The 13,724-nt window shown below is 37.0% G+C and overlaps 2 protein-coding genes and 1 pseudogene across 2 annotated transcripts; 2 read left to right on the forward strand and 1 right to left on the reverse strand.

The window, feature by feature from the left end:
- The first annotated feature begins 2,646 nt into the window (after positions 1-2,646).
- LOC135622321 (GDSL esterase/lipase ACHE-like) lies at positions 2,647-6,879 on the forward strand. The gene is made up of 5 exons (XM_065124072.1): positions 2,647-3,008; positions 5,533-5,742; positions 5,835-6,001; positions 6,102-6,372; positions 6,462-6,879. Exons 1-5 carry the CDS (start codon positions 2,777-2,779, stop codon positions 6,725-6,727), a joined length of 1,146 nt encoding a protein of 381 aa, XP_064980144.1. The 5' UTR covers positions 2,647-2,776; the 3' UTR covers positions 6,728-6,879.
- Positions 6,880-11,334: 4,455 nt separating this feature from the next.
- On the reverse strand, positions 11,335-12,122 carry LOC135622323 (uncharacterized). Its single transcript, XM_065124074.1, has one exon. It carries the CDS (start codon positions 12,091-12,093, stop codon positions 11,491-11,493), a length of 603 nt encoding a protein of 200 aa, XP_064980146.1. The 5' UTR covers positions 12,094-12,122; the 3' UTR covers positions 11,335-11,490.
- A 123-nt stretch (positions 12,123-12,245) lies between these two features.
- Positions 12,246-13,585, forward strand: LOC135622322 (elongation factor Tu, chloroplastic-like; annotated as a pseudogene).
- Positions 13,586-13,724: the final 139 nt, after the last annotated feature.

The raw sequence follows: 13,724 nt of genomic DNA on the forward strand, positions 1-13,724 counted from the left end.
CATTTTAAAAAAAAAACTAAATCATCATATTATTATTTAATTTACAGAAGACCCTTTTTTTCTTTACATTTAAAATTTTATTCTTATAATATTAAATATTCTTATTAAAAAAAATCATGTATTATTTAGTAAGGTCATAAGTTACGAAAAATTTTCTGAGCTTACACTTTATATCTATTACAAAATAGTAGATTATTATAAAAACAAACACAACATCAACCATATATATTAGCAGGAATCTTTATAAAATTATAAAAAATAAATTTTAATCCTCGTAATATAAATATATATATATATATATCAATAATTTAATATAAAATAATAATAATAATATATTAATTTATTAAGAAAATTATATATTAAAAATAATGATAATCCTTATATAGTAAATAAAATTATGCATCAATCATATGCAATACATCTTAATGACATACATAACAATATGATAATAAAGATAATAATAATAATAATAATAATATATCAATTTATTAAGAAAATTATATATTAAAAATAATAATAATTCTTATGCAATAAATAAAATTATGCATCAAAAACATACAATACATCTCGATGACATATATAACAATATGATAATAAAGACGTATATCATACCTAATATTGTACTCTCAATAATAGATGGTGATGTATACAATATATGATGAATTTCTCTCAACAATGGATTAAGAGAATCCATACCATACTTCTAACAACAGATAAAGTGATATTCTTCACCTGTCTAAATAGGGACACGTTACTTATAATAATGGATGAGGAAACTATTTAACCATAATATTTAACAGTTCGCTAATCCTAAAAAAAAATTATCCCACCTACATAAACAATAATGATCATTTATTTATATTGATCTATTCATGTATTCAAGATGTAATATGATAAAACATTACGAGAGATTGCTTAATGTATACTTTACTATACTATATTCATTTGTGGCTCCATATTCTAATGAGCCCATAGCTCCTTTTATAGCTTGTAATTCCAATATTAATCACTCAACATAATCAATCAAGATATAACAATGGTAACCTTGTATCATAAAGAATCGATCCAAGATCATCCAGATTAACAATAACCTCATATCCATAAGAATATATTCAATTAGTCTAATTTAAATTTGATTGATTTTATTTAAGTCAAATGACCTTAAATCAATGAAGTTAGTATGGAATAACTATTAATCACTTGAACTAATCAAATATGTTTAATTCAATTAACTAAATAATTTCAAACCAATAAGTTGAGAGAGAATTAGACCATACTGCATAATGGTAGTTCAGACTAAGTTAACCTACCCGAGCCTTAGATAGATTATATGCATTTCACATGCCTATTCCAAGTAATAGATGGACTAAAATATATAATATGTTAGAATAAAGAGGTAATGACATATCTAATGTCGATTATATAATTGGGTAAGCTTAGCTTTATAGGATCGGATGAGTCTTATTACTAAATTGGATTATTATTGGTTATGGATGAGTCATATAAGTTATGATATACCTAACCTTATGTGATACACTATACTTGGCTATGTGGGTTGGATCATGGTTAACTAGATAGGCTTGATTATACTTAGTCATATGAGTCGGGTTATATTTGATCATAAGAACTAAATTATGTCTAATTACATGGGCTGAATCATATATAACTATATAGATTGTGACATGCCCGACCACATGGGTTGGGGGTACTTTAGTATATGAGCTAGTTTGACCAATCAATATAATTAAGTCAGACAATAAATTGACATCCCTTATTAAATTATATTATAATATTTTAAAAAATATTTAAAATATTATAAAAATAACAATTAATCTCAAATATATTTTTTTAATGAAATAACTAATTTAAATTCATGATACAAATTTAAATCTAATTAAATTATAAAAATTTACACATAATTATTTGAAACATAAATATGTATAATTAAATGAATTAGAATTAACATTAAATTAATATATTTTTTTTAATATCATATTTTAATTATAATTTTTTACTAATCATAAAATTTTAAAATTTAATTATTATTATACATAATAAAACTTATAAAAATTATAATAAAAATTTTAAAATACGAAGAAAAACTACTCGTGGAGGATCCTCTCTTTCATTCCTCCTAAAGGTCGGTGAGAAATTAGTAAAGATAAAATTAAGGGGGAGCCCTACGAGAAGATGGGCTCTTCTCGAAAAGTAAGAAATAATTTTATATTTATTTTATTTTCATATAAAGATAAAATTATAGTATTTATTTTATATGTTTCACACCCAAAAATAAAATTTTAACCATTTATTTTCTAAAATATATATCACTAATTAGGAAATAAATTAATTGATAAAATTCTTAACTTATTCAAATGATTATAGAAATTAATTTTAATTATTTTCCTAACCATACTACATAAGGAAGTTAATAAAATAAAATAAAATAAAATATTATTTATGATAATTTAATTTATGTTAAGTGCTAAAATATACTACACAAACAAGTAATATTAATTACTCCGCACATGCTATCTCTTCTCACGTGCTAAATATTGTTGCGAATATTTCTCGGCAAACCAATACAATAAAAGGAGCAGTAAAACAAAATGACTGCCCGTCCTCACGCACGTGAACTCAATCAACTCTTCTCTCTCTCTCTCTCTGTTTAGACTGTGGCCACCTCCGCAGGAGAGCGGCACGCAGCTCACCCTTCCTTCTTTTACTGCTCTTCTGGGCCTCTTCCTCATCCATTGTCCTCCCCCTTGTCATCTTGCCAATGGCCTCTCACCGCATCCTTCTTCTCCTACTCACCTCTGTCCTGCTGCTGAAGACCTCAGCTTCGCCCTCGCCCTGCGCCTTCCCGGCCATCTTCAACTTTGGGGACTCCAACTCCGACACCGGAGGGCTGTCGGCGGCCTTCGGCCCCGCTCCACCGCCACATGGCGAGACCTTCTTCGGGGCGCCGGCCGGCAGATACTGCGACGGCCGCCTCATCATCGACTTCATCGGTAAGCTGTCTCAGTTTTCTTCTTCTTTTCACTTGCCACTGCGAAATGCTGCAACAAAAACAATCAAGTCTCTAATTTTCTGTCAGTAGTAAAATGATATTACTGTACCCAATCAGTCAGTATCGGATCCCTTTCCCACAGATCGAGAATTTAAAATATCACTATAAGATTAAAAACATGTTTTTGAGTCTACACTTTGCCAATTGCAGTCACCAGATCAGTGCTATTAACCATCACAGCCTGATACCCAAGTGAGTCTTTTTGCTAGCTACTGAAATGGTACACATTTTAAGATCTTATCAACAGGGAAAAGTTGCCTTTGCCAGGCCAAACCTATTGGAAGACTTTGAGACACATTTCTTTGACCTGAGACACGTCTTTGACTATCATGCGCAGAGTTGATGTGGATCACAGATGTACAACCGACACAAAGTAACTGGTTGAGTTATTGATGTCATGTCATTTGCTCTGCAGTAAGCAATCTGCAGCTGCAACTATGGCTGGGTTCACTTAATCTCATCTATCAAATTTGATCACTGGGCCAGATTTTGGTTGGCTGCTTGTGAATGCCGGTTTGATTACTGGGGAAAATTGATGCATGGTCGTGTTAGAAATGACTTACTAACAATCATATAAGTATGGAGGTAATATCACACTAAAGAGACATTGATGGGTAGTTTGGGCTTTTACAACAACAACGTTAAAATCATAAGTCCCAACTTTTGGGGTTGGCTACATGGATCTTTTATCTTTTAAATATTTTCTCGACTTAGTTGATATGGGTCGGTACGCTGCCTGGTATGTTGGTGTCATACCATTCTGATAGATTATGGGATTGGGATTTAAAACCTTGGTTGCGACCATTTACGATTGGTGTGCACCAAATAATTAGGTATTGATAGTCACATTATTGGATACTGGGAGTCAGATATAAAATGTTAATTGAATATATTTTGTGTGTTAATCATATCAATATAAAATGAATAGTCAATAAAAATATTCATTCATAAACCTATGGATTAGAATACTTTAGTTAATGATAAAAAGTTATTAACATTCATATAAATCCTTTTAAATGATAATTATATCAATTCAGTTTTTTTAAAAAATTTCATCCAATAAAAACGTATTGTGTCATTAAAAATTTAAAACTACCTGTTTTATTTCCCAATTGATGATATGTTAGAATCTTTAGGTTATCCAAATATCAAAATCATGTTTGAGTTGATCCGCAATTTGAAGATTTCATGATTGATTCTTTCATAATTGGATTCATCTTAAGATCCTTGCTTAATTCTACATCTATACAAACATAGATATAGGAGAACTAAATCGAAGACTGGCATTATCTGACTTTATATTTAGAAAAGAAAAAGGTTCAAGTAGTTAAAAAATAAATATTTTTGATGATGCAAAACATTTCACCAATTAAAGCAACCAAGTTAATTTGTTGAAATTTTCTACACATGCCAATAAATATCTGCAGACAGCCATTGGTTATATTCTTTATTTGAAATGTCCCAAATCATTGTTTACTGCAATAAATGATGTTTGCATTATTGCTTTAATACTCTGTTGTTGGACATGCAAAAATAATGACATGTTTGCAAACCTTTCAAAAATTTTGGATTTTGCTTATTGTATTTGATCTGATCATTGGTTTTGAGCTCTCACATTTGATCTGAAGTTATAAGATTGTGGACTTCAAATTTTCTTTTTCTTTCCTCCACCTATGCGCATATACATATGCATTTATTTAACTACAACAAAATCTCTAATATCTATATTTAGGTGTTATAAAAATCACATTCATTTGTACCCCCTGTCAGCACAAAAGACTATTAGTTGTCAACATTAGTTATCAGTGGACCGGGGCAATCTTCTCAGTCCTACTTGTGAAAAAGTGGACTGAGCCCATTTTTCACCTTTAAGTCGGTTTTGGCTATGAGTATTAGGTCCGAGTAAGATCAAGCTCAACCTCTGTTCAAACTCCAATTTAAGACTTCCAGGGAGCAAACTTGCACCTTATCGAAGGCAGAGATTAAGCTTATGGTTGGGGTTAATTACATCAGTAATTATTGACTTTTTGGACAAATGGTTCCCCAAAGCTTGATTTTTATCATTTGACTTCCTAAACCTTAATTAGTGTTTCAATAGAGTCCTGTTGCCACCTTCCATCCATAATCCTTGACAAAAAGGTCACCCAATTGCATTGACTCGTGAACTTAGTCCGAATATTAGAGAGAAAGTTTGTCTGACATCCTTTTATTGATAGATATGTCAGGGCAGATTGATCGTTGTTCACCTTGAAATTTCTATATCTGGCTTAACCAAGTACTGCTATTGAATTTTTGCACTCTGCAATCATAAAAAAACATGTGAAAGAGAGTCAGTCATCAACAATCAACAACCACTTGGCTTTTCAGGAGAGTTTATCTTACATCAGAAACAATCCTATTATTGATAACCATATATTGTGTTCAACTAATAGTAACCAGGTTCAACTTTTTGTTTGGATCTTCAGCTCAGGGCCTTGGACTTCCTTTCCTCAATGCATATCTTGATTCAGTGGCGACAAATTTCTCCCATGGTGCCAATTTTGCTACAGCAGGATCAACAATCCAACGACAAAATACAACTTTATTTCAAACTGGGTACAGCCCCTTCTCCTTGGATGTGCAGTCCTGGCAGTATGCACAGTTCAAATCTAGGTCGCAGATAGCTTACAAGAAAGGCAAGTACCAGAGATATACTTTTAGCTCGACCAAGTGATCCCCTTGTGATGATGTACAAACTTGCCAATTAATCTTTGGTTGTTCTCTGCAGGAGTCTTCAAAGATGAATTACCTCCAGAGGACTACTTCTCTAAGGCTTTGTACACCTTCGACATCGGCCAAAATGACCTCACTTCAGGCTATGTCAGTAACATGACTACTGATGAAGTTAAAGCAACCATTCCAGATATCCTCAACAAATTCACTGTTGTTATAAAGGTATGATGAAGCAGAAAACCACGAGAGATAAAACAATATGAGAAATACTTGCCTCATTAATGTTAGAGGATGACAAAATTCTTGGATTGAGTCGGTGCAGGGTGTCTATGGACAAGGTGGGAGATTCTTTTGGATCCATAACACAGGTCCCTTTGGCTGTCTGCCTTATGTTCTCGACCGATTTCCTATCAGGGCACCCGAGGTGGACCATGTCGGTTGTGGATCTCCTTTCAATGATGTGGCTCAGCTATTCAACGCGAAACTGAAGGAAACTGTAGCCCATCTCAGGAAGGACCTCCCTCAGGCGGTATTCACCTATGTCGATGTCTACACCATAAAGTACTCCCTCATAAGCCAAGCAAAGAAGCATAGTAAGACTTGCAACCGACGCTGAACAAATGCTGAATTTAATCATGGCTTCAGATACTGATGAACAATGTTGGAGTGCTGTAATTTGCAGGCTTTGAGCATCCTCTTGTGGCTTGCTGCGGGCACGGTGGCAAGTACAACTACAACATCCACTGGGGCTGTGGATCGAAGGTCATAGTCAACGGCACTGAAGTCCTGGTCGGGAAGGCATGCCGGGATCCTCTGAAGAGGATATGCTGGGATGGAGTTCACTACACAGAGGCTGCAAACAAGTGGGTGTATGATCAAATAGTGGAGGGTGCATTCTCAGACCCACCAGTCCCTCTGAGAATGGCTTGTCAAAGGCAAAACCAGTGAGACTCTCTTTTCTTCCATTAGGCTGCTAATAATGCTGCATGAGTGATTCAGATGATTTTGTGGTAGCACAAGCAAGTGTGCTCAGCACTTGACAATGACATACATGTGTTACTGGTATGAATTGTGATGAAATGGAACTCATAATTCCCCTACTACTCTGCGTGATGAGATTGGATTCAACCACAACTGCATGTAAAGCCAATCATCTTTTATCTTCTGTGCCATCTGAAGTTGTAGGCTGGGCGCTAACTAAAGTTGCAGAACTTTACAGGAGCCACTGCGCTTTCCAAGCCCACCACCTCTCCTTTTGCAAAGGCAAAAGGCTACATCCACCATGCGTGCTCGACTTCTTGATGGTAGAGCTTTCTTCCAGTGTGTGCGTGCAAAGCAATGCAGGGAGTGCACTGAGATAAAGCTGATAGCAACTGAAACAAAATGACTAGTCATTTCATAATAGATTAATATATATATATATATATATATGATAATTATATATATTTTAATCAATAATAAATATAAAATACTCATCTAAATCATTTCATAATAATAGATTATATAATTTTCTCAATCAATGATAAATATAAAATATTTATCTACATTATTTCATAATTTAGGAAATTACGTTAAGATCATGATCCTTATTATTTGAGAAAATCATAATAATATGTTATCATAATTTTTATGATTTAAAATCATGATAATATATTATTAAAATATTGAGAGAATTATGATGATTTTATCATGATCTTAATGATTGTTCAACGGTTGAAATTAGGTTTATGCATAAATTGATATAATTTATCGTTGTATAAGTTGATAATATATTATCAAGTTATTGCAGCTTTTGCCTTGATAATAAGACCGAGAGAATCGACAAAAGGGCAAGAGGAAAAGGGGACATTGAATCTCTTTGCAAATAAGCACACTCACTTGTCTTTCTATCCATAATTCTTTCTCCATAGAAATAAATGAGATATATGCCTTCTCGTTCCTAATGAGATTAACACTATCAAATAAGGTACCAGGAACACTTATAAAGATTGCTGTAATAATAATATTGGTTTCAAGTATTTTGAGATGATCAAGAAGGTTTAAAATCTAAATATACTTTTGTTAAAAAAAAAAATCATTTACCATATGAATGCCTTGAACACAAAGATCATTTTCGAATAGCATGCGAGTTAATTAAAGATTATTCTTTATAGTTTGACATCTTTAATATTCTAATCTTTAGATTTTAAAAATTTATATTAAAATTTATATAATTATCAAAGTGAAAAATTTAACTCCATTTAATTCATATAATATCGTCGATTTTATCGATGGGAGATAGAGTCTCTGACAACACGTATAGAAATCACATAAAAACGATGGATAAAAAGATAATTTTAACGTCTTAGTTATGTTTTTAGTGATGATGAACGATGACATTATTGGGGGCCACAGGTGGTTGTTGTGGTTGTAGTCGGTGAGAATGATGTAGTGATCAACGAGAACGCTGGGGACTTTTGTGACTTTTTACGAGGGAAGGAGGATGAGGAGGGAGAGTGACGATGAGAGGTGAGACAAAAGGAAAAGAGGAAGAGAATGATGCAAATGTAAATGCTATACATTTGTGTCGCTACTGCTCAATAACTGCGTTGGCGCCGACGCAGATACAGAGTGACAAAAGTGCCATTCGGCATTTGCGTCGATGTTGACAATGATGTGAGGAAGAGTGATGTCGCTTTATACATGTATCGACGCTGATAATGATGCAGGGAAAGGTGGCATCGCTTTGTATTTGTGTCGACATGCCGAGCGATATTGACACAAATGCAAAGTGTCAACATCTGCATCACCCTCTTCGTTCTCTCCCTTCGCCTCACCTCTTATCATCATTCTGTCTTCTTATCCTCCTCTTCCTATAAGAAACCGCAGAAGTCCCCAATGTTCTTGTCGACCACTATGTTGTTCTTACGGACAACAACAAAAAAACCACCCGTGACTCCCGACGATATCGTCGTCTGCCACAATAAAAAAAGTAATTAGGGCATTGAAATTATATTTTTGTCTATTATTTTCATATCATTTTGACATGTATTGTCATGCGTTATATTTTTTCGATAAAATCGATAATATTAGAATAAATAAAATTAAATATTTTATTTTTTTAATTATAAAAAATTTAATATAATTTTTTTAGTCTAACAATCAAAATACTAAAAAGGTCTTACCTTGCTAATATGTGATTAGCTCACGCAATCGCTTTGTTGAGAGGAATAAAGTGACAGCCCAGATGAACAGGCTCACCCACCTTTGAACAGTACGTGGGGATTAGCTTTCATATTGTTGTTATATACCTGATGGCTGTAGGTACTGCCTTGTCTTTTGCCAGGCAGCTACAGATAAAGTGATGCTTCAATATTGACAATGGAAACGGAACTTGAGGGTGGACTTGCAGACCATATCTCTCTCTCTCTCTCCAGAATTGTCTCCTGCCTCAACATGCATCCTGTAGAAGTTTGATACATGAAAGAACAATTTGTTGGGTGTAATGTAATGGAACAGCAAAGGCACTCATAACATACACCCATGTTGGCTTGCTCCAAACATGGGAACGACTGTCATGCATCTGCCATCATTTTGAACTCTAAACAGAGATCGCATTAGAATATCTTGGATGCTTAAGCTTAAGAAAATGCCAGTTGTGTGATTCCTTTGTCTCCAAGGCTGTTAAGCTCATTAATTGTTATACACTTTGGCATCCTTTGGCATAACAATCCCAAATTATGGCATGGATCCCAACAAATAACATTGTTGTTGATCTTACTGGGATCTTTTTAAGAGGCTATATCAGCATCAGGATATGAGAAAAAGGGAATCCGAACAATTCTATGCAGTCTTGCAGATAAATGTACACTCCATTGCCATGATGAGGACCATGCTAAGAAGATCCCTGTCTTTACCAACTGAAGGGTCAAGGTTCTTGGAAATACATCTTACCCACAAAGTCCAAAGGGGGAGACATCACTCTTATAAACCCCAGCAGTCATGCACTGTCACTATATTGCAATGCTTAATGCCATAGATTTCTTCTGATAAGAAAGCTGTTGATTGAGGTAAATGACACCCAAGGAAAGAAGAAACCAAAAAGAGAATAACAACATTAAAGTGCCTGCAAAAGTGATTACTACTAGGAGGTAAATTTGATTACTACTAAGCATCACTTTTCCAACATCATCAAATTTCAGTAGAAAAACACGAGTAGAAAGTAAGAACAAGTGGAAAAGTTTGTGAACAATCTATTGCTTGTTCTGCAGAAATCATACAGGATAAACCCTAAGCTATTCTAGAAATTCAAAAGCTTTCCAAATCATTACTTCAAAAACTACCCAATGAAGTTAGACATTTCAAAAACTCCATATCATTGGCAACACCTCATATAGTTGTGATGACTATTAATTTCAAATGATAACCTTTACTGCCAGCCACTAATACAGATATTTCAGGTCAATGCAGTTTAAGACAAAAACTGGAAGACCATTTCAATCCGTAGCAACAACAATTCTATCATCCAACCTTCTCCAAACTTGTTCTTTCTGATAAAGCAATTAGTAGATTTCACTCAGCTGATTAATATGGACAAATAGATGTATAAAGAACAAGCAATATATCTTTTGCCATCTGGATTTTAATTTTTTTATTAAGGTGAACTTTAAATTGTCTAAATCTGACAAAGAATGCAAGAAATTCAGATAAAAGCATCAAGTTCAGCTAAACACACTCTTTGCAGCAGCAGTGCTTACCACTTTCCACAACAAGAAAAAGTTGAATAAATTTTTTTAAAGGCTCAATATTTTTTCAGAAGAAAAATATATAGAACTTAAATGATGCAACAATTCCAGGTAAAACCAATAGAATAAATGAACCATATGGTTTTAACAGAATAAGGACTCAAGAAACTCAAAATCCTCAAAATTTTGTATTGTGAGATCCCACATTCTCAATTGGATGTTTCATAACGAATACAATTATTTGTAAAATAAGATTTCATGTTATTATGCTTCCACAAATACCCCTGAGTTATCCAAAGAAAATATGACAAAACCATAAAGAATGAATCAAAAGGCCAATGAAAAGAGAAAACAATACATGGCTTGAGAAGCAATTGACTAAAATCAGCATTTGAACTATCATAGATAATGATAGAAGACAGGTAAAAAATAGTAGATGTTGCAATCTACAGCAAAAGCCCCCCTCCTCTTCTTCCCTAGGTATCTCTGTATATCTATGTATGGGTGTAAGTGTATGTGCATGCATAGAAAGATGACAAGAAAAAACCAACAAGTTGGAGATTAAATACAACTGATTCTTCTCTAACTATAGGAAGAGTATATTGCTGAAAAAAATTAAAGATAACTGCGAATTGATGTTCTATGTTCCGGAAACAACTACAAATTCAATCAAGTTCCACTCTTTAACAGCAACTCAATAGTTGATTCAGAGTCGCAATACATTGAAAATTACAACAAACAAGCAATAATACTAGAAATTAACGACAAAGAAAATAAGAGGAGAGACTAATTGGATTTTGCAGAAGGTAAAGGTAGAGATGCCCAGAAAAATAAAGCCTAACGTCACTTCCATACCATATTTAAGATTGAATAAGACACCAGCAACAGTCACGAGTTCTTGGCGAAATCTTCCAACAATTACAGATGTACTCGGAAAAAAAGATCAAAACTTTAACTTGGAAAAAGGGTCGACAGGCACCAACCGGCCTAATTCTTGTTCTTGACGCCACCGTTCTTGTTGAACAGTTCATCAGGAACCACTTTAAGCTGCTTCCTCTGCTTCGACTTGGCGATCTTCTTCAGGGTCTTGGGGTTGGTGATCTTCTGCAGCTTGGTGCCCGACCGCAGCGTGTTCTCCTGCTTCCGTTTCTCGTTCTCCTCCCTCCGCTTCCGCTTCTCCTCCTTGTTCCGCCGGATCTCCTCCTTGAGCTCCGCCATCCGCTCCTTGTACGCGCGCTTCAGCTCCTTCTCCTTGGTCCGGACGTCGAGGGAAGGCCGGCGGTGGGAGACGGCGCAGGCAGAGGCTCGCTGGGCGCGGGGCTGCTTCCACTTACGGCCGGAGACCCTGCCGCCGATGATGCCGTCGTAGGTGGGGCGACCGAAAGCGGGCTTCTCCGGATCCTCAAGCGAGGGGAGGGCGGGCCGCTTGGCGGGCGGGGTGAGGGAGACGGTGGCGGTGGCGGTGGCGGCGTCGGAGAGAGGATCAACATCCATCGAGTCAGGGCCACCGCCGGGTTCGGGACGCTTCCGCTTGTTCTTCTGGCCGCCGAGGCCTTCGTCGAGGCGTCGGAAGTCGAGGGTGGACGCCATGATTAGGGCAACAATTCGAGAGGAAGGCTGCAAATGACGGCCGCGAGAGTTTATTAGGGTTCCAGATGGTTCAAGTCACCTCCTGGTAGATTACCGCCAGGCGGTCAGGGTTGCTCCACCCAGTGGACCAAAGCCACGTGTAATAGCCCGTATGGCGTTCAAGGCCCATTGTAGAGATCTAATTCTCCTCCCATGATCACATCTCTACCCTTCATCCCTATCTTTAAATCCTAATCGTTCATCGAGATCAATCCCATCAACCATGACGGGCATCCATCGTCACCACGATGGAAGTCAAAACGGCTCCTCCCGTCTTCCTCATCCTCATGCCTCCTCTTATGCCAAGCCCATAACCCCAAAAGCCACTTCGGTATCTTCCACCACCGCCAACCTTCTCTCCTCTTCTTTGTCGCTCTCTACAATTAGCTTCTGCTGTAACACCAGCGCCATCTGTCAGCAGAGCCTCCGCCGTCGCCTCGGCGGCCTGTTCCTCGTCCGGACCCCCCACCGGAAGTTCGAGCCAAAGAAGCCGCACGTCAACATCGGCACCATCGAGCACGTCGACCACGGCAAGATCACCCTCACCGCGTCTTCACCATGGCCCTCGCCGCGTCCGACCTCAAGAAGCGAGGGGCGCGCCCGCGGCATCACCATCAACACCGCGTCCGTCGAGTATGAGACGGAGTACCGCCATTACGCCCACGTCGACTGCCCCAGCCACGCTGACCATGTCACGAAAATGATCACCGGCGCCGAACAAATGGACGGCGTTATCCTTGTTGTTTCCGGCCCCGACGGCACCATGCTACAGACCAACGAGCAGATCCTCCCTGCCAAGCAGGTCGGCGTACCCGACACAGTGGTTTTACTCAACAAGCAGGATCAGGTGGACAATGAGGTGCTCCTCCAGCTTGTCGAGTTCGAAGTCCTCACCCTTCTTCGCGGGTATAGGCCACAGTTCTATATGAGGACCACCGATGCCACCGATCGGATCTCATCCATAATGAACGACAATGATGAGGAGGCGACAATGGTCATACCTGGAGACCGTGTCCAGATGGGGGCGGAACTCGTCATGCGCCTGTGAACAGGGCATGCGGTTCGATATCAGAGAGGGCGGCAAGACCGTCGGTACTGGAGTCATCCAGTTCATTATCGAGTAATCACCGAATGTAGAGCTTCGTCTTTCTTCCAGTTGCAGGGGCTGCTTCACTGATTGGTGCGGCGATGGTAACTCTTTGAGACTTTACATCAAACACACATTAGGTGGCAATCCAAGGAACTCCTGCTCTGCATTGTCGTATTTTTGCATTTTTTGCATTTTTGCTGCTTTTGCCTTTTTCTCTTATTGCATTTGTGACTATGAATCTCTACGGTATAGGAGGTTGTAGATGTTATCGTGATTTTATTAGGTTTATTATCATGAAAGATCATGCTTTGATTAATGTAAAAGTAAGGCTGTTTAATTCAGTTCTCTTCTTTGGTCGCTTTATCTGATTTTGATCAATGAATAGTAGATAACATGCTTGATGATTGACTTCAAAGTATTTGGGGCATTTTGGCTTCTTGTTGTTGTATAGCAGGATGACGAGCTAGACATGGAGTTATTGGCTGATACAGTTAAGACTTGT

The sequence above is a fragment of the Musa acuminata genome, chromosome BXJ2-9, assembly GCF_036884655.1.
Source record: "Musa acuminata AAA Group cultivar baxijiao chromosome BXJ2-9, Cavendish_Baxijiao_AAA, whole genome shotgun sequence".
Taxonomy (NCBI): Eukaryota; Viridiplantae; Streptophyta; class Magnoliopsida; order Zingiberales; family Musaceae; genus Musa; species Musa acuminata.